Raw genomic sequence first — 18,971 nt, 5'->3', positions numbered from 1 at the left:
CTAGTTTCTGTATATTAGTCAGGAAACAATTACCAATTTTGCAAAAACATCTACTGATATTTTGGTGTATTATGATATTCCTACAGTAGGTCTTTCTAGCCTATCTGGTGCACACTATAGCAAGTCAGAAGCAATAACATGAATGTTTTAGCAAACTTAAAATTAGGGCATCACATCAAGTATTTGTGTGGATTTCAAAACAAACCTAATTAAATACCTATATACCAAGTTATGTGATGTAAATGAGCCTCAAACAAATAAAAAATGTCAAACATTAGGAAGATTGCTGTGCAACTGTGTGGTTGTCCTTTTCTTTTTGAAGGTTGTCATTTGAGTTTCTTTCAAAGACACAAAGTCCTTTTGTCAATTGTGCAATAGAACCCCAAGGATGGAAAACTTTCCAATAATTCATTTGTTTTCATTGAATAAAAATCACAGCTGGGTCTTTGACTTGGTTTTGAGTTCAATCACAGTATACTCATATGGTAGTCCAGCTCCTCTTTCCTTTTGTTACCAACTTTTTGCAGTTGCAGTAACTCCGATAAAGGATAAGTTAGACCTGCAGACTTTTGCTCCACTAAAAAAATCAGCTGGCCCTGTGGTTGCATGGTTGACAACATGCTGACAATTTCGCTTACTTCTGTAAACTTTTTTTGCCTTGAAAAAACATATCGTCATAAATACTCTGTTGTGTCTAACTCTTTGTTACTTATCATAATAGCAAATCGACTTGTTTTTCTGCACCAGTTTCCTTGGTGGTTATGATGTCTAGCAATTGTTTTGGTGCCTTGAATTTTTCTTCAAATAAACTTAATTTTTGCTTCACAAAATTTACCCTTTGTTGACAGTTTAAAATGAGTAACTTTGGAAAAAACCTAATCTTCGATCAAGCTTGACCTTTCGTCTGTCCAGAGTTCCTGGTCTGGGCCGAAGTCGTTGAACATAAGTTCATCAAAGATACAGCCAGTTAGGAAAGTTCTATTTTTACCAGACTTTAATTCAATTTGTAATAACTTTATGCACCCTTTAATAAGTTAGGTAAAATCACTTCAATGCGTTTAAAAAGGTACTAAAAAGATAAGACGTACATTAAATACTCTCCAACAGCACAATAACAACCACACATAGTAGATGCATAAAACCGACCACACAAGCCCAGCTTTGTCGTTTGCTCGCTCTTAAAGCCCCCCAACTCAATGCAAGCATCCTACAAGCGTGCAGCGTTAATCAAGCCTGACGGAAACAATAGCTTGACTGTAGGGATGTTCAAAGTAGAATAACGAATCCTTTGGATTCGAATCCAGTTAGATTCGAATCCATTTTTGCCGTTTATATCGGGTAATTGGAACCGATATAAATGTGTGCTCTGGTCGTTGGTAAAAATGTATTGTACCAGTTGCAAAAGACGGCAAGTGACTCGTCGCCGTCAAATCAGTGAGCGCTATACAACGTTATAACGCCAAGTCACCAGTCGCTATAACAACGCCATTGCGACGGTTGTGCGTTGGAGGCATAATTAACGATTAGCGCACTTGTTACGCTTTTCATCACGTGATTATGTTTATGCCATTAAATGACATACCGGCGACTTTTTGCAACGTCTTACCAGCATCTAATTGTTTCCGATTTTTTTCCGACACAACAAACATTCAACGGTCATGGCGTTAGGCAGCGATTGGAAGCATGGGATTGTCTGTTAATATCGCAAAAACAGTGACGGAATCCCATAACATATGACGTTTGCATCATTTTTTAACCCCATACGAACATAAGAATGCAGTTAGTACACGCTGCAAAGTTCACATTTTGTGTTGCAAAATCGCTGGTAGCTTAATTGGAATTTAAAATCACCCAATGTCCCAGTTTTACATCACCCAATGTTTTAACTTTGCTAGGGTGCCTGTTTTTGCAGTTGTTTTAGGTTAACAAACGTTATGTACACTAGGGAGTCTATGTCAGTCCTCTACCATCAAAAATTCAAATTACCACAGCATGCTTACAACATAGTTACTTCTACTGAAGGCAATAATAATCACTAAATAAAATCGTAAAAGTTATTTTTTAACCTTATGCTAATTTTTCTGGCTTAGTGGATTTTGGGTCATTTAGTTTCAATGCAGTTGTGCAAAGTTTTTTTCCAGTGTTTTTTTCGTTTTGTTTGGTTCTTTTTTTACATTATAAATGAAAAATATGTTTTACAATGTATTAAACTGGTCTACTTTAGTTGTTGTCAAGATTAATGATTGCTCAGTCAAAAATAATATAAGAATTGGATTCGATATTCTAGATTCGCATCAATTATTCTAGAATACCCAATTATTCTACTTTGAACATCCCTACTTGACTGCCATATGAGTATACTATGGTTTAATTGTAAAATCTATAGAAGCTGGGCAGGCTATAGGCTAACAGGCGTTAAATTGAAAACAATAAAGTCAAACCATTTGAGGTGACGATCATGTACATATCTAGTCTGAAAAACAGTGTTTCTTTTATCCTGAATGTTGGATTTCATGCTTTGCCATATCAACAAAAACAATATGCATTTTTACAAGTTTCTTATAAATCCGATTTTAATTTATAGGTTATAACTAATATTTTTGGCACAATTTATAACCACAACACTAATAAAACATTCATGTAAGCGCCTTAACACTGTACATAGTTTGACGTTAAATATCAATACTTCTTTTGAGCGACTGCACATTTTGACCTGCACATTTTGGCATCTGCACATTTTAACCTGCACATTTTAGCACCTGCACATTTTGATCTGCACATTTCGGTACCTGCACATTTTCAAAAAATGTGCGCACATTTTGACCTGCACATTTTGGCACCTGCACATTTTGACTTGCACATTTTGGTACCTGCACATTTTCAAAAAATGTGCGCACATTTTGACCTGCACATTTTGCCATCTGCACATTTTCAAAAAATGTGCGCACATTTTGACCTGCACATTTTCGAGCACATTATGCAAAAAACGCTCGCATGCCCGCCTCGCATTTTTGGGGTTTCCTTTCGCAGCCGCCATTACGCTTCAATTTGCTTCAAAAATCACCCAACCGTTCAACGGAGTAGCGCAATCCAGTGTTTATAGAGATCAGTGGGTATTACCCGGGATAATAATAAAGTTTCGCCTCTGCTGCGCGGAACACAAACATGAGCTGGCTGTGTCCTCAGCAGTACTGGTTTAATGTTTGACAAGAGTACAGCTTTGAGCCTACTGGAAATATTGTATCAAAGACTGAGTTTATTTAGAGTAGAAATTTTCCCAGGTAAAACTGCGAGCAAAAGTGTCATGTGTCCATTTAACAATGAAACTTTTAATGAAATTTCATTTGGAACAAAGATATTTTGTTGCGTTAAGTAAAACGACTAAAATTTGTTTACTGCGTAGCTCCGAAATAACAATATCATACCAGTTTTGTCAGTTCGTTGCAAATCAATGTTTTTATTTAGATTATAACATGAAGTGTCTCTTGTTACTTTGGGACGCCCGCTTGACAGTAGCAACACAACAGGTTTGCCTTTTTGCGTCATGACAGGAAAGAGTCAAAACTGTGGGAGCATTTCCCGCGCACGACGGTTGTTTAAATTAGACAAAGAAGGTATTGGCGGCAAAAAGCTTCATTCAAAACAGCGGGAATTTTGTTCCCCATGCATTTGGGCGGGTTTCTCAGCCCTCGCTAAACTTAAGACTGTGACACTTTTTGTCAAACTTTTTTTAGTTAGTTTACACTGTTCTGTTCGCATTGACTGTTTCTGCCAGTAGTCTGCACTAGGGGAAAGGTTTAAATTGATTAGGCTACCTGTATTTATTGTTTTTTATTGTATTTAAGTACTTTATTTTCATCAACTGATTGGGCTTTCTGGCAAACCTGGAAGTGTTAACTTAAGTTCTTTGCGACATGCTTTAGTAGTGTTACAAAGCCTGACGCAGTTGTTTTCTCATTCATGTCTGGAATAGTCAATTATGCGGCTGAAACAAACATAGGCCTAAACTGTGTCATAAAGACTTAAATTTGTTTTTCACAAAGCTTCTAGATTACATTTGTGACCTAAAAACATATACTATGGCGAACTTACGTGCTGAAGTTGATATTGGCATTACTGGTCCATTTTGTCAAAAGCTTTACATTCTCGGAAACAATAACAGCACAAGAAATGGAAGTAAAAAGGATGGACTGTTTTGGCTAAGCAAAGCAAAATCCGTTGAAGAGTTTTTAAATTTTTTTTTTTTTTTTTTTTTTTTAATTTTATTGAACGCACATTTGCCGATCTACCGTCATTTAAAAGCTGTGGCTTCACGCTTAAAAATGGAATGTTGGTGGTACACTCGCTTTGGGAAAAAAACAAACAACTTTCCAGCAGACTGGCATCATTGGCTAGCCTTCAATCTCCAGCAAAGAAACTTTTTTTGTAATGAACAAAGTACAAGTCCAAAGATTTATGCCAAAATCTTCAATTGACACAACTGAAAACGAGCAGTTAGAAGAAGAACTAAACTATTTTAGAATGAGGAGTGAGGTACGTAGAGGTTTTATTTCTTACCGCCTGAGAAGTAAACCATCCAATAACGCAATAACATTTTGAAACTATTCGTTTTCAATCTTGTGGTTTCAGATGCAGGCAGAACAGGAGCCAACTAAACCTGAAATACATCACGATAAAACAGAAACAGAAGATGAAACGAGCATGTCAATTTTCAGGATCAAACTAAAAATCATACCATCTCCAAAACATAATATCCGGAAACAAAACATTAAGCAGCATATATATAACAAACTGAAGAAAATTAATTTCTGTGTCACTGAAATAAGGGATGGTTCGATCTATGTCGTCGCTGTAAGTTTTACGTATTCGAGCTTTGACGTCATAAACCAACTATGTGACGAATTTGGCGAACTTGAGATCGTGGAACACATGGAAGTTGAAGAATATGAAAGAATGGATGTTGATGATGTGGAGGAGTATGAACGGCGCTGTTCGCAGGCACAAGTAGACGAGAAAATGATGATTGAAAAGCATAGTCTGATTTTACAGATTACTGACGTAAGTCAGAACAGAGTTTAATGGTAACATAACAAGATCTAACGCAGTATTGTTTTAGTTTAAACCTGCACCTGAAGTAGACATGTGAATAGTTGTGTAGAACTTCGACTATCTATGTGCCAAAACAAACATTAGCCGTTTGTAAACGCATTATGAACGTACTTACGGTTTGCTTACACTGCCAAAAGGAATATTATCTCAGTTTATGCTTAACTTTCAGATTCCAACGACATCGTCTGAACCTACAACAGCAATAATTAAACACGAGGTTCGTCTGTCTCTCTCTCTCTCTCTCTCTCTCTCTCTCTCTCTCTCTCTCTCTCTCTCTCTCTCTCTCTGTGTGTGTGTGTCTGTGTGAGTGTGTGTGTGTGTGTGTGTGTGTGTGTGTGTGTGTGTGTGTGTGTGTGTGTGTGTGTGTGTGTGTCTTTACACTGAAATCTAATAAAACTAAGCATATTACCACATATATGTTTAGACTGTACAATATATGATTGCACTAATCGATCTTTGTGTGTGTAGGCTAAACAATCCAAACGGGGAAGAAAACGTAAGTAATTTGTGTAAATGTGCTAAAGTTTTGTGCAAAGTTTTATGCAATTGTGCAAAGCTTTTTATTTTTATGCTTAAGGCAAAATTTCAGCAGAAACAAGCGTTTCCAAAGGTAGGTGCTATTTACATTGCATATTTGTATACTTAAATTATTTACATCTATTACTCTTACTATACGTGTTAAAAATCAGCAATATTTGTCCACCAACAATTAACTTTGTTTGCAAAAAGTCTAAATTGAACTGCAAAAGTAAAACTTCTTTTCATGGCTCAATATGAATTGCGCGTACATGTTAGTGGTCCGCCGAAAAAGGGGATTAATAAAAAGACAAAAACTATAAAGTGACCTAAAAAATAATTGTTGACAATCTAAGTTTCAAATAAGCTTATATCGTAGTAAAAAGACCAGTTTCGCATAAATTAAAACACAAGCTTGAATAATTGTTAAGGGTAGATACGACATCCACCCAGAATCTAGCACTTATAGTAAAGCCAAAAGTTGAACCTGAGGTTAACAAACAATATACAGGTTGGTGCCGGGTTGTAAAATGAAAAAAGTCTTAGAAGGTTTGTGTAAAAGTTCCTGGAGCTTATAGCTTTAGACGAGCAGTATATGACCCAATTAGGAATACTCGTGATTTCCTTAACTGTTGAAAACTATCCCTCTTTCAAACCATTACAGCCACATATAAAGCTTTTCAGACATCGTGTAATGTGGCTAAAAACCTAAACATATAAAGTTTACAATTTTCAAAGGGTTTCAGTACAGTGGTAAACAAAGTAACATAATATACATTCGCTCAGGCCCCACAAGAGGGGGGTGCAGCCGATGCGCCGCACCGGGGCCCATGAGAGACCAGGGGGCTCATAATTATTCGGTTAAAATTACAGCAGGGTCAAATATGTATGTAGTTTAAAATTGTTAATGCTGATTGCCGAATATAGAGTTTGATTTGTAAGTAGTGTACGTAGTGCAACTAACTCTATGCAACAAGTTTTATGATTGTTACGTCGGTAGTCGGTACATGCGCGAATTGAATGTAGCGAAATCTCTTTTTGACGTTCATATTCCTTGTACCACAGCTGTGTCCGTTGTTTGGTAAGGATAAGTAATGTCAACGGTAACATTTATTGCAGTATAAGTCGTGTAAGTTATGTTACAGATTGGCATATAACTTGTAATTTGGATAAGCATAGGGAGTGGTGTTAAAGTGCACAATTGTGCTGACTACTTAGTGCTATTGAGTTTTCTGGACGTTATACTAGTATTTGTTACACTTATTTAATGTGGTCACCGCTTTGTTCTTCGGACCATAAGTTAACGCGACAGTTCAGTTGGCTTCAACCAATTACAAGAGCAGAACTTTACCGTGCAATTCGTAGTTATTTTTGCTTAATTTTCAGGTAACGAAGTTCTTGCTACATGCAAAAACTTTCTTTCGTTGGCATTAGGTGTTGGTCACCAAACTTTTTTCACTGCGATTCGGATAAGTTTAACAATAATTCGCGAGGGCCGCACAGTTTTTATGCCCCAGCGCCGTCTTTTCAAACTTGCCCCACGAGGCGATTTTCATGGTCTCTTGTACAATCCTATTTGAAGTCTGGTAATACGACTTTTAAGTTGTATAGTGAGTCCCATCTTACCGGCAATGCTTCTAAATTACGTCACAAGTAACAAATGAAGGCAATTGGTTGCGCCCAATTAACACTTTAACGAGCGTTGTAATCCTATGGCAGGACTACTCAATTAGTTTTGTCAAAAGTCCAGATAGAAAAGGTAAAAATTACCAAATGTCCCTATCACTTCTGTCAGAAATGCAAATGCAGCATGTCTTAGCAAAGTTTGGTTATAGCCAGGGTTGCCATACCGTCCTTGAATCTCATATTTGTCCTTATTGTTTAGGGTAATGTCTTAGAAAAATGTATTGTCCTTATTTCTGAAAAATATCGTTCTTTTTGACTTACTTCTTTATTTTTAACAATTACAAGGAACAGACTTACTGAAATGAAAATTAAATCCCTGCTACAAGTAAAAGTAAACTTAGACCTGGGCTGTCGTGAGATGCACTAAGTATTTTCTACAAAAAAGGAGTTGCTGGAACAGATTGTTTCTGACAAGGAATATGTCATGCGATATGTCATGGCTCGTATAAATACAAAAAAAACTATGTTCCAAAACGTTTGTTTCGTTTCGAATGGGAAACTTAATTTTTCGGTTGTCCTTTCGGCTCCGTGTCGATGGCAACCCTGGTTTAAAAATGAAAGCATGAAGTGGGCACTAAACGTGATGTTACTTCTTGTGAGAGTATATTGGCACAACGTCGTACAGAATACATTTTATCTGGTTTTGCAGGACTGCTCTGTATGGCAATCAGTTCATTACTTCACAGATGCAATTGTGCGCAAACAATCGCCGCTTTGTTAATTGTATAATGGAGTAATCGACTATTTTTTCGTCACAGTTGAACAATCCGATCTCATATAAGATTTGGGCCAGACTTTAGGCTCCTTGCAGATTAATCGATATGCGGACCCCAGTTTAAAAAACTGCCTCTACATAGCGGTAGAGCTACTAACACCATACGTTACGCCTGATCCAAAAGTGCTTAATTTTCAAAACGGTATATCTCAAAAATGCTAACGGTTAGGGCTATTAGGGTTGGGGTAAGGTATTAGCACTTAAAATTCAATAAAACTAACCCAAAAAATTAGTTACTAATGTAAAAGTTTTATGTAAATATTTCCCAACCCAACCCATTTATAGCCGCTAAATAAATATTTCAGCTCTTTACGCCACCTATCGAAAATTAAGCACTTTTGGATCAGGCGTAACGTATGGTGTTAGTAGCTCTACCCTACATAGCAATGTTTAGGTAATTACCACACAAATGATAGTCTATATCAGGGGTTCCCAACTGGGGGTACTCGTACCCCTTGGGGGTACGAGATTCAACATCAAGGGGTACGAAGATGCTTGGGCCACAGAGCAGCTTTTAAAACAGATTTCACAGTACAGTTTTATTTTGGAATTGTAAATGATATTATGCCATTACGGTCTTTGCTTTTAAAAAACTCTTAACTACAAATAATTGTTGTTATTTAGTATGAAGCCTCATTGTCTCATAACAATGCATTTTTACTTGCTGCCAGCAATAAACAACAAAGCACACAGTTAGGAAGAAAATGCACAGATAAAGGAGGCATTCAATGTGGTCGTGCTGTAAATTTGCTACAAACGGTTAATTTATTGTTTGTGATTTTTGCATTTTTTGTGTTTACCGTTTAATAGAGCTGAAAAAGCTAATTAATTTAGCAATATATATCTGAAAAATTCCATCAGATTTTTTTGGGGGTACGAAGAATGCTCTGACCTGACAAAGGGGTACGAGTAGCAAAAAAGGTTGGGAACCCCTGGTCTATATGTTGCCGTAATCAAAAGATCGTCGAGGTCCACATCCAACGCCTCAAAGGTTCGGATGTGGACGGCGGTCCGCCATTTGAGTAACCCTGTCCTATGGAACTATATGAAACATATTAATTGTACATTTCATTGCAGAAAAACTTTCGTAAGCAGTAAACTAACTTTTGAATGTTAAAAAGTTATCGATACGGTTTGGCAAACTAAAATGTGGTCGCGGGCCGGATGAAAAGACCTCGAGGGCCGGATCCGACCCGCCGGCGGTAGTTTGGTGACCCCTGGTTTAGGCGAACGCAGTACATGTTAAGACAAAGTATTTGCTTTTAAGCGTTTACTTTGCTGTACAAACGCTCTAGCGCATGCAGTAAAATATATGAACTTTAGATTTTTAAACTCTTTAAAGGTTTGACATTCTTGTCCACGCTATTTAAAGAGTGTGAATCACTATAATTGGCAAACATGCCTTTGTTTATTCTGATTGACGAATGAACGTATTAAATGCTTGATCATCTGCGCATAAGCTATGGTGCAACTGAACAAACTATTCTAGAAATAACTGTAGAGTTTAAGGGGGGCCTAGAAATTGACTTGCACCAGCACGTTTTTCTTCTCTCCAGGGCCCTGCATTCGCTTCCAGCTAATTCCAAATCAGTTTGATAACTTACCCTAAAGTACGTGAGCGGTGATTTATGCCAAACCTTTTGTAAAATTTGAAATAAACCTATTAATGGTTTTTTTTTAAATTATTCGGAAAAGTAACTATGACTATCCTTTTAGGAGGACAAAAAAATACAGCGACAAAACAGTCAAACCTTGACCAACAACAGCTTCCAACGTTTATCTACGTTTTTGAAGAACAAAGTAAGCAGCAAACCTTATAAAGATCACAAATATATTTTGTACCACTATTCCTTACTTAATTAAAAATTTTAGACCTGTTTCTGATATTCTTACGAGAAATATGGTACTCATATATTGATGAAAACTAACATATTGTAAAATGTAAGGCTCATTATAGCAAAAGTAGTTGCGTTCAGGTTTTTTTTTAAGGTTTGGTTTGGGTGACCGCTAAGTAGTTTTAAGAGACCGCAAGTGTTTCATTTAAATACCAAAAAATAGCCATATTTGCTTATTTGGGAAACCGCTGGAGAAATTTGGGGGACCGTTTCGGTCCCCCAAAACACCTTAAAAAAACACTGGTTGCGTTATCTGTGTACGTTGTACCCATTCACTAAACACATTCTATTAGTGAAAATTTTGTCGAAAAATATGCTGCAATAAAACTTTTTTTAAACAAATGTGCAACCAGGTATCCATTGTTAATGGTTAACTTGTGGTCCATACAGAAAAACTGATCGGAATTGCGTCCACGTCATTATCATCTTACAACAAAATGTTCGAAATCGGAGAAAAGCTTAGAGATGTGCCATTTCTTGTACACTACTACTGTAATTTACTGACCTATACCACAGACAAACAACGCATAGAAGACGTGTACAACCAAATTTTGGAAATAGTTTTAAGCAACGTTAAAACGAACGCAAACGCAGTCTACGCTCACGCTCAAAAATTATGCAATGACTTCACGTGTGTTCTCTTTTTCCAACTTGCTGCTGATATGCATTTACATAATCCAAAGGGTCAAGAAGTAGGTGCAAAGATGGTTTCATGTGTAAAAGGAATCAGCGAGTATGCACAAAAGTTACAAAAGAACACGGATGCACAAAACCATCTGTTAAATATAATGTATTCAATGGTTGAAAAACTTGATGCTGTAAAAGGTAAATACTCAATTCCTAAACGTTCTCAAGATAAAGCCTATTGTTTTTATTACTGCGGTCTAGCTACCAAACAATATGATGCACAAAAAAGCAAAACTGCATTTGAAAAAGCCATTAAGGTCATTAAGGATTGTAAATACAACAAAAACACACACGATTTTCATCAGCTAAAGGGCCTGTGCAATCTCGAAATGGCTCTACTCTATAGATCTGAGTTTGATGACGAGACCTCTCAAACTTATTTTGTAAGTGCTAAAAAGTGTTTCGAAAAGGTTTCCGGTAATGATAAACAAATTAGTCTTTGTGACAAAGTTACAGCCGAAATCAAAAAGAAGTAGTTTTTGACAGCAAAATTAATTTAAATGTATGATAATTGTTGTGTGTATAGGTTTTCTAATTTGCTTTGCGTGTGTGATTCTTATTATAGTAGATGAATTTATCCTTTGTATGTTTTCGTAATTTATGTGTACTGATTATGTCGCTGTCAACAATAAATTGAACATAATTACAAACCTCACTTGTGTCAATTCTCTTTGTAAAGTATTTCTTTTGTGACATTCGTTATTGCTTGTCTTGATTGATGGTAATTTAATTCCGGCCTGACACCAGATTTGGGTTTCTTGTTACCCTTTCGCCTTCTTTTACAAGATATCAAACGTATTCTAAAGTATTATATAATTATGTGCGCAGTAGTCAGCGACGTACAAAACCATCAGGTTTCCATCACCACGCGTTGCAGTTGAACTGGAGTAAGCTGTAGGTGAAAATGAGGTTAGGCGTTGTCACACCCGAATTACACCATACCGAAATTTGTTTCAGTTATTATATTTTTAACATATTATCGTTTTTCCCGCTGTAGACAAAAAATCAGTAATTGATCGACAGGTGTCAACCGTGCTTCAGGCAATGTTAAGATCTGCAGAACTAACGAAACACAACTATTCTACACTCGTTGCCTGGTAGATAACTTAAGTTTTCATGTCAAACGCCTAGCGTACTGTTCGGTTGATTCGGCCGAATTTGTTCGCCAAAACTGCCGAATATCCGTTTTCGAAATTTAGCCGTTTGGGTACATCGCTACTGTACACAGATGATGTTTGCACTATAGCAGGCGCTTCGTTACGTCACAAAAAATAGTTGCAGTAGTTATACTTTGGTAGTTGTTCTGTTGGTATCGAAATAAATCGTTATTTTGACCTTGGTAGATTCCGAGAGTTCTACTACTTCAAAAAGCGATCTTGGGTCAAAAATGGTTGGGCACCCCTGGCCTATACGCTGCAAGCCGTTCTTGGGTGGCGAACTATTTGTACATAGTCTTTTGGGTGCCGAAAGCGTCTTTTAAATCCATTATGTTTCTTGATTTATTCGTTTTCTTGGTGGTTCTTCGTCAATGTAGTCCTTCCACTCCTTGATCTTATCGTCCTGTATTGCTCTGTTTGAGAACACAGGTTTTCCTTATATTTTAAAAAAGATCTTGCGCATTTTCTTCGCCTCCTTATGATTTAGTCCACGTTCGTTGCTGCTCTACCACTGATGCAAAGTTTATACCGCAAAATAAAAAGAATAGTAAGTATCAAACGTTGTTGAGGAATGTGTTCGAATCCCCTTTAGCTTCGAAATTCCAAATTCATATCGTTAATTAATCCAAATTCATGTCGTTAATTAATATTTCGGACTACCAAAATAGGTATCAACCCACAAGCTGAGTGTGGCTATTGGTTTTCTTGGTACATGGGGAACAAGCTGTATCATAACCTGTACCACACAGGTTGCTAGCACATTTGTTTTTCGGGGGGATTTTTTCCTGCAATCTTTTGACCATTTGGTACAGCTCTTTGCATACTTTTTGAACCAAATCAAGATTATCTCTTAGGTTTGATTTATACGCAAGGATACAGTTAGTTGCAAAAAAAAGAAGTTTTACGTGGTCGCCACCACATTTTGATCTGAACTTATCAACAACATTCTGAAATTGTCCTTTTTTCAGGAAAGATGAACATAAATTCATAACTGGGATCAGCCCTGAAGCGTCTGTGCAGACTGGCGATCCCCTACTACGAAGCTGACATGTGCAGCATACGAGGCAGGCAACGGTGCTTGTGATTCGACTTTCGGCGGATTCTCCACTGGGCCTGTGTAGCTCAGTTGGTAGAGCGCGAGTCCCGGAAAGACTCCTGTCGTGGGTTCGAATCCCACCGCAGGCTAGATTTTTCTAGCCTACGCCTTGCCATATGGTGGTGAATGCTTGGTGACCGGCTGATTCGGTATAGCGCCTTCAATGGGCCTGGCGTACTGTGATTTTTCAGGAAAGCGAGCATATAGCTACAGATAAGAGCATCGACGGATAAAAATGTCTTGTCCATTTCCGGTCGCTGTTTGCACAAATTTGGCAATTGGCAAAATCCTTTACGTTCGTTTTTTGTTGCCGGTACCTAACTAAGTATGGGTGAATGTAATTAAATTAGTTAATGGAAACTTGTCCCCCAAAAATCAAAATTTGACTGAAAGTTAAGCTCGTGATTTAAATTCGATCAACAATAAATTGTATTTGTTGGCAAAAGCCTGACAACACTGAAGCATTTCTTATCATGAATTTGAAAGACTTCCTCAAATGTAGATTCTAAAAGCATGAATTTAATATTATCCTCTTTGCGGTTTTACAACAATTGGTCAAACAATTTGGGTGTTCTGTTTTTACATTAACAAATACCATAAGTTATTTACGAAAAAAGCCATCGTTAATAATCACCCCATCCATATTTTTAGCAACGTTTTTTTTAATTTAGGCCACCAACTCACCACAAGTTGCAAGTATTCTGTTTGTTTGTTTTTTCATTACACTCTCGTTGCGGCGTCGCGGTGAGCTTATATCGGTTTAACCACCGACAAGATTTAAAGTTTGAACCAACAGAAAATTGTTTTGTAATACAGTTGTGTACGAGTGGTTATACATTGCATGTATTCACAACTATTTGCTGTCGTGTTTCCCCATTTTCACAGCGGAATTTTATACAATTGAATGTCCGTTTACCAAACTGACTAACTGCTGTGTATCGTGCTTTAAAGCCTTTAAGACCAATTGGTCGTTTTGTTTCTAGAAGGGCTGACTGGACTGCAGCCGGGAACCACAAGTTTATTCATTTAGGGGTTTTTTCCACGGTAACAACAGTTTAATAAACCAGCACATATAAATATACATCGGGTCCTACTTTTCACAACTGTTAGCAAAATTCGATACTAGGTTTATTGCCGAAAACAATCTGTACAACACAATTTAACACACAAAAACTACAACCGCGCATATTAACAGCTAGAAAAAAAGCTTTGACGATCGAAAATGATATATATAACGTACAAGATACACACGATTTCAAACCATTTAAATTGACAGTTGGACAAATTCACAAAAATTTCCGTTCTTAAAGAACACAATACATCAAAATTTGCCACTGTTATTTTGCCTTTAGTTCGGATTTCAATTCTCCAATCTCCTTTTCACAGTCTTCTACATATTTGGTGTTGCCAATTTTAGCAAACACTTTCTTTGCCTCGGTACAACGTTTAATTGCTTCTTCATATTTTAGCTCCAACTTTAGGAGTTTAGCCCTTTCCAAAATGCATTTTCCCAAAATTTTTTTTAGATTTTTGTTGCGTTTACTGCCAATATATGTTTCAGCTTTTGCCAATTCCTCTTTACTCTTAAAAGTGGAAATGGCCTGAGCAGCAATCCCGCAATAGTAGTAACAAGTTGCTTTGTCAACACGGCGGTCTGCTATGGGGTATTTGTCTATAGTGGCCGGAATCATTTTTTCTATCAATGAATGCATTATTTCGAGCAACTGATTCGGGGTTTTTGTGTTTTTGTCTAGGGTTGGTGCCAACTTTTTTAAGCGTTTAATACAAGCAACCACTTTTACCCCTGTTTCACGACCTTTATGATCAATAAGGTGCAAGTCCGCGGCCAGTTGCACAAACAGTATAGCTTCAACTCCCTTGCATTTTTTAAAAAGATCTTTTACTTCATATACGTTCGCTTCGACTTTTTTCTTGTCCTTGTCGATTACCAGCGTGCGTAGTTGATCATAAATTTTACTGGCTTTCTGACTGTCAGTGGTGAGCAAATGTTGGTAGTAGTCGACAAGAAAAGGTACATCTCTCAGAGTTTCTCCGATGTCGAATCGTTTGTTAAATGCACTGGATTCGTTTCGTGTTCGTCGAGGCTCTTCCCCTGTACATATATATGTGACCAAATTAGGTTTTTAGCACATAAAGTCTACATTGACCTTCTCTGTGTGCATAAAAGTTTTACCAAAACACGTGCGGTCATATATACATACTTTGTCCGTTAAACACGTATCGAAACTCTGGCAGCTGGGGTCCTTCAAGTCTAGGTTCTTTACTTGAAGCAGACTTCTGTCCCTCTGAAAGACATAACAATTATAAAGACGATTGCGAAAAGTTTAAAATTGATATTTAGGGTATTTTGTGCAATGTCATTCTCCTCGTTTTCTTTGTTAATTTGGCGTTGACGTTCTGAGAGTCAAAATTTATATTGTGCATATTGTGCAGCAGTGTCATGTTTAAGATCGCAAACTTCCTAGTAAAATCGTATTCAAAAAATAAAGTACGGCCATAACATGAACAAAATATATGAGCTGCGCCATCATGTATTGTTTAAATAATGTAAAATAATTAACCAGTGATTTGGTGTTTGTTCAATCAATAAAGTAACATATCTAACTCTGCCCTTTAGGGCTTACCTGATCTGCTTCCTTTTCGCTTGCTAGGTTTACCTTGTTGGGGACCTAAACAACACCAAAGCTACATTACATGCTATTTATGTTGTCCAACATTTCAAAAAAATCATTTGTTTCAGCTATCAAGCGCATTTATTTACATCAAACTTGAATTGTGGAAATGTATGTTCGTGGTAACTATATGACCGAGATATAATGATCTTTAAACGCATAGTTTACAAGATGATAACTAACATAAAATATTGAATTGTTTACTTTTATTGTCAGCAGATCGTGTCGATTTTGCAGGTGCTTGACTTGCATCATATCTGTGCACGGTTTTTTTCTGATACATAAGGGTTTCGGTTTCTGATACAAGAATTTGAGAATTTGCAGTGTCGCTGTCCTGTCAACGTAAAATAAATGCTGTTACAGTTGTCATGAAAGCGATAGCCACGTAACCTCACCTTAATTTTCCACAGAGCATTTGAGTCCTTCAACAACAGCTGCTTGGTATCCTCGTTTATATGCTCTTGTTTAAAACTTAACAACTCCACCGATTCAAAAAATTCGCTTTCGTAACCGCTTGTCGATAGGGCGTCGTTAAAAACTTGAGTCAATGATGAGAATTTATTCATTAACCGGTTTGTAGTGTCCGTATTGGGGCTCACAATTTCCAGCTCTAATGATCCAAGCCACACACCCTTAACCCATACGCCCAATTGGTACAATGCCGTAGCGATTAATTGTAAAGTAGTGAATGCTTTTCCCAGGGATTCCACTCCGCTTGTTATTGTCTCAAGGCGTTTCTTAAAGTTGTCTGTATTTATGCTTCGTATCTGTGCTTTTGCAAAATCACTTGCAATCTTGTCAGTCATCGGGCCTACAACGTTCATTCTAAATTCCCCTACAGTCCCATCGCAAGTAGGCCTACTCAATACAGACATGGAAGGACCCCCTTCTTCCAAAACATCTTTGTTGCTTTTCGGCATCTAAAATACGAAACGAAAAAAAAGTGAAATAATTTGGTTTTGGTCTGAATCGGAATAGTTTATGTTTACGCCTATATAGTTTTTGAAATGTTACGAGACAAGCCTTAAAGGTCGATATAGTGTGCTTACCTGCAACTAACCTATCATTGCCATTTTTCAATGCGTTTTTTATGATTATAATTCTGTGACATTTCCTTTTATTGATGCATGATTGGATGCAAAAGTAAAGCATAGTTTTTATTCAGTTAACTACACTAATTCACCTTTATTTCAACGATTGGATCTTCAGCAATGCGTTTCAGATGGTCGTATATTTTTTTTGGTATCTTTGTCTGATTTCCAATCGTAGCCTTTGTAAACTTTGAAGTTCCACCAGCCAGTTCCAATTGTGTGTTTAGTTCATCCAAAACGGTTTTATCAAAAACTACAGCATCCATACTTGGCCCAACCAAATGCATCGTGAAAACGTCACGCTTTACTTCAAACTCGTAACAAGCAAAATCCTCTGACTTGAGGAAACCTTTAAACCAGTCAATAATATGTTGGAAATGCACCCCACATACACTACTGTTTGTTGAAACTCTAAGTGGCATGTTTTGGGGCAGTTCGTCGGAAATAATTTTGTCCCATGCAAAATTGATGTCTGTACTGAAAAAGCTTTCATCTTCCATTTTATCTTCAAATTCTGTTCCCACATCCTCCTTTATTTGAACAGCCATTTTTGTTTGTCAGTAAGCTAAATATGTCCCAAAGTCCTAAAAAGTCACGAGTGGAAAACTGTAAAACAGGCATAAACTAACTTATTATCTACCGTTACTAGTAGTAAACATACCTTACTATCACAGAATGACAGAAGTACACAAGTACTTTCTTTTTAAGTGTTGTGTAATCCAGCAAACATTTCAGCAACACGATTTAAATATAACAAACATATGTTACTAGAAGTAAAGTTATATGTCCTAACGTTGAAAGTAAACTGGCTATGAATGAAACATTTAAAAACACCTAAATCCAGTAGTCTTACCGCTTTTTAGGCCTACTACTAACTACACCTTCAGCAAAACAACCTAACAAAAGAATGCGGAACTATATAGCCTACGCGCGGCAAACAAGCCAACCACAAACACCCGTTTGCCGCCTTTTTGAACGGTTTGTTGGAATTACCCTTGCCCAAGCGTATGAATTTGAGCAGGGTTGTCAACTGTTCTTAATTTAGAAAATTGTTGACATGCATACTGACTGTATTCTGCAACGACGTTTAGTATTTTATTTCTTTCTAATGTCCGTCAGTACCTATGAAAGCACCAACTCATTATATAGAAAAGACCACAATTGACATTTTCACCAGGATGACGTTTAAAGTCAAAACGGTTGATTCGCCTGAATTTATCCACCAATAAATGTATAAAATTCGGTTTTACATATCTAAATCAGACGACTTGGTGCAGCACTAATCTACAGAGTAGTTATCGCTGAATAAGGTAATGCATAGGCTATAAGTCCTAGCCGTGATGCTTTTTGCCGAACTTTTTTTCAACTATTTGCCTGTGTCTTTTACGTAACCATTAAGTCCGTTCCTTGTGTAGTTAAGAAAAAATAGTGTTTTGAGGAGACTTCGGTCTGGAGTCTGTCAAAATATTTGGAAAATTTTACCTGCTTATTTTGAACCGAAATAGGGAATAACTATTTGACCATATCCTCCAAACTATTCGAATCGGTCTCACATGTGTGCTTTCTTAAAGCTTTAGAAAGCTTTCAATTTTTGTATGCCGATTATAACCTCGTTACAAATTGTAAATTCTTAAAAGTATACATGTTTGATATAACTTACGTGTTCGTTCCCACTACGGTCAACGTGCATGTTTTCGAGAATATTCTGGCAACTATAAAAAGTTAATATGGACTTTTGTTGTTAACTGATTCGCCAACAAAACTGCGTTTAGCAGACTGCGTGCTTAATATGATTGGAAATACCGATTTTGACTATTGCATCATTAAAAAGCAAAAAGCGCAATCTTCATTACAACCAATCACATCATTTGTTATTTGCTGGGGCGTGACAGTGTGGTCACGCTTGAGTAGGTTGTCCTTGTTTTGGGTTTCTCCAGCAGCTGCTGTTTTCATTGTTGTTGACAAAGAACGGTTTCTTAAATTTCGAAGTTTAATAAACTAATGAAATTATCTCTTTTTAGATAGCTTTGCATAATACGTATATTATTGCTGTGACAAACACCATTAGGACAAAAAAGTCCGATATCAGAGGCAGATCGTACTTTTAGTACAGGTAACCTTTTTAGGTGGGGAAAGTTAGTGCAACGTAACTTAAAAAAACTGTAGGTACTGTAATGAGGGTTGGGTTAGGGTTAAGAGTTTTGGGTTGGTGTTAGGATTTATACCGTAACACTTATGCAGCAGTATTTGCGTGTTTTAACGTTAC

At 37.0% G+C, this 18,971-nt stretch overlaps 1 protein-coding gene and 1 non-coding gene across 2 annotated transcripts; one reads left to right on the top strand and one right to left on the bottom strand.

Annotated features, from left to right (window-relative positions):
- Positions 1–12,936: 12,936 nt before the first annotated feature.
- On the top strand, positions 12,937–13,010 carry Trnas-gga (transfer RNA serine (anticodon GGA)). Its single transcript has one exon. It is a non-coding gene; the product is annotated as a tRNA-Ser (tRNA).
- A 1,021-nt stretch (positions 13,011–14,031) lies between these two features.
- On the bottom strand, positions 14,032–17,296 carry LOC145229266 (uncharacterized). The gene is made up of 6 exons (XM_080094570.1): positions 16,798–17,296; positions 16,010–16,534; positions 15,819–15,948; positions 15,567–15,611; positions 15,144–15,227; positions 14,032–15,034 (listed from the first exon to the last, which is right to left on the bottom strand). The coding sequence occupies exons 1-6, from the start codon at positions 17,251–17,253 to the stop codon at positions 14,259–14,261; spliced, it is 2,016 nt and encodes a 671-aa protein (XP_079950696.1). The 5' UTR covers positions 17,254–17,296; the 3' UTR covers positions 14,032–14,258.
- Positions 17,297–18,971: the final 1,675 nt, after the last annotated feature.

The sequence above is a fragment of the Phallusia mammillata genome, chromosome 5, assembly GCF_965637545.1.
Source record: "Phallusia mammillata chromosome 5, kaPhaMamm4.hap1.1, whole genome shotgun sequence".
NCBI classification, from domain to species: Eukaryota; Metazoa; Chordata; class Ascidiacea; order Phlebobranchia; family Ascidiidae; genus Phallusia; species Phallusia mammillata.
Note: the sequence above shows the minus strand (reverse complement) of the source record. Positions and strands in the feature narration are given on the sequence as shown.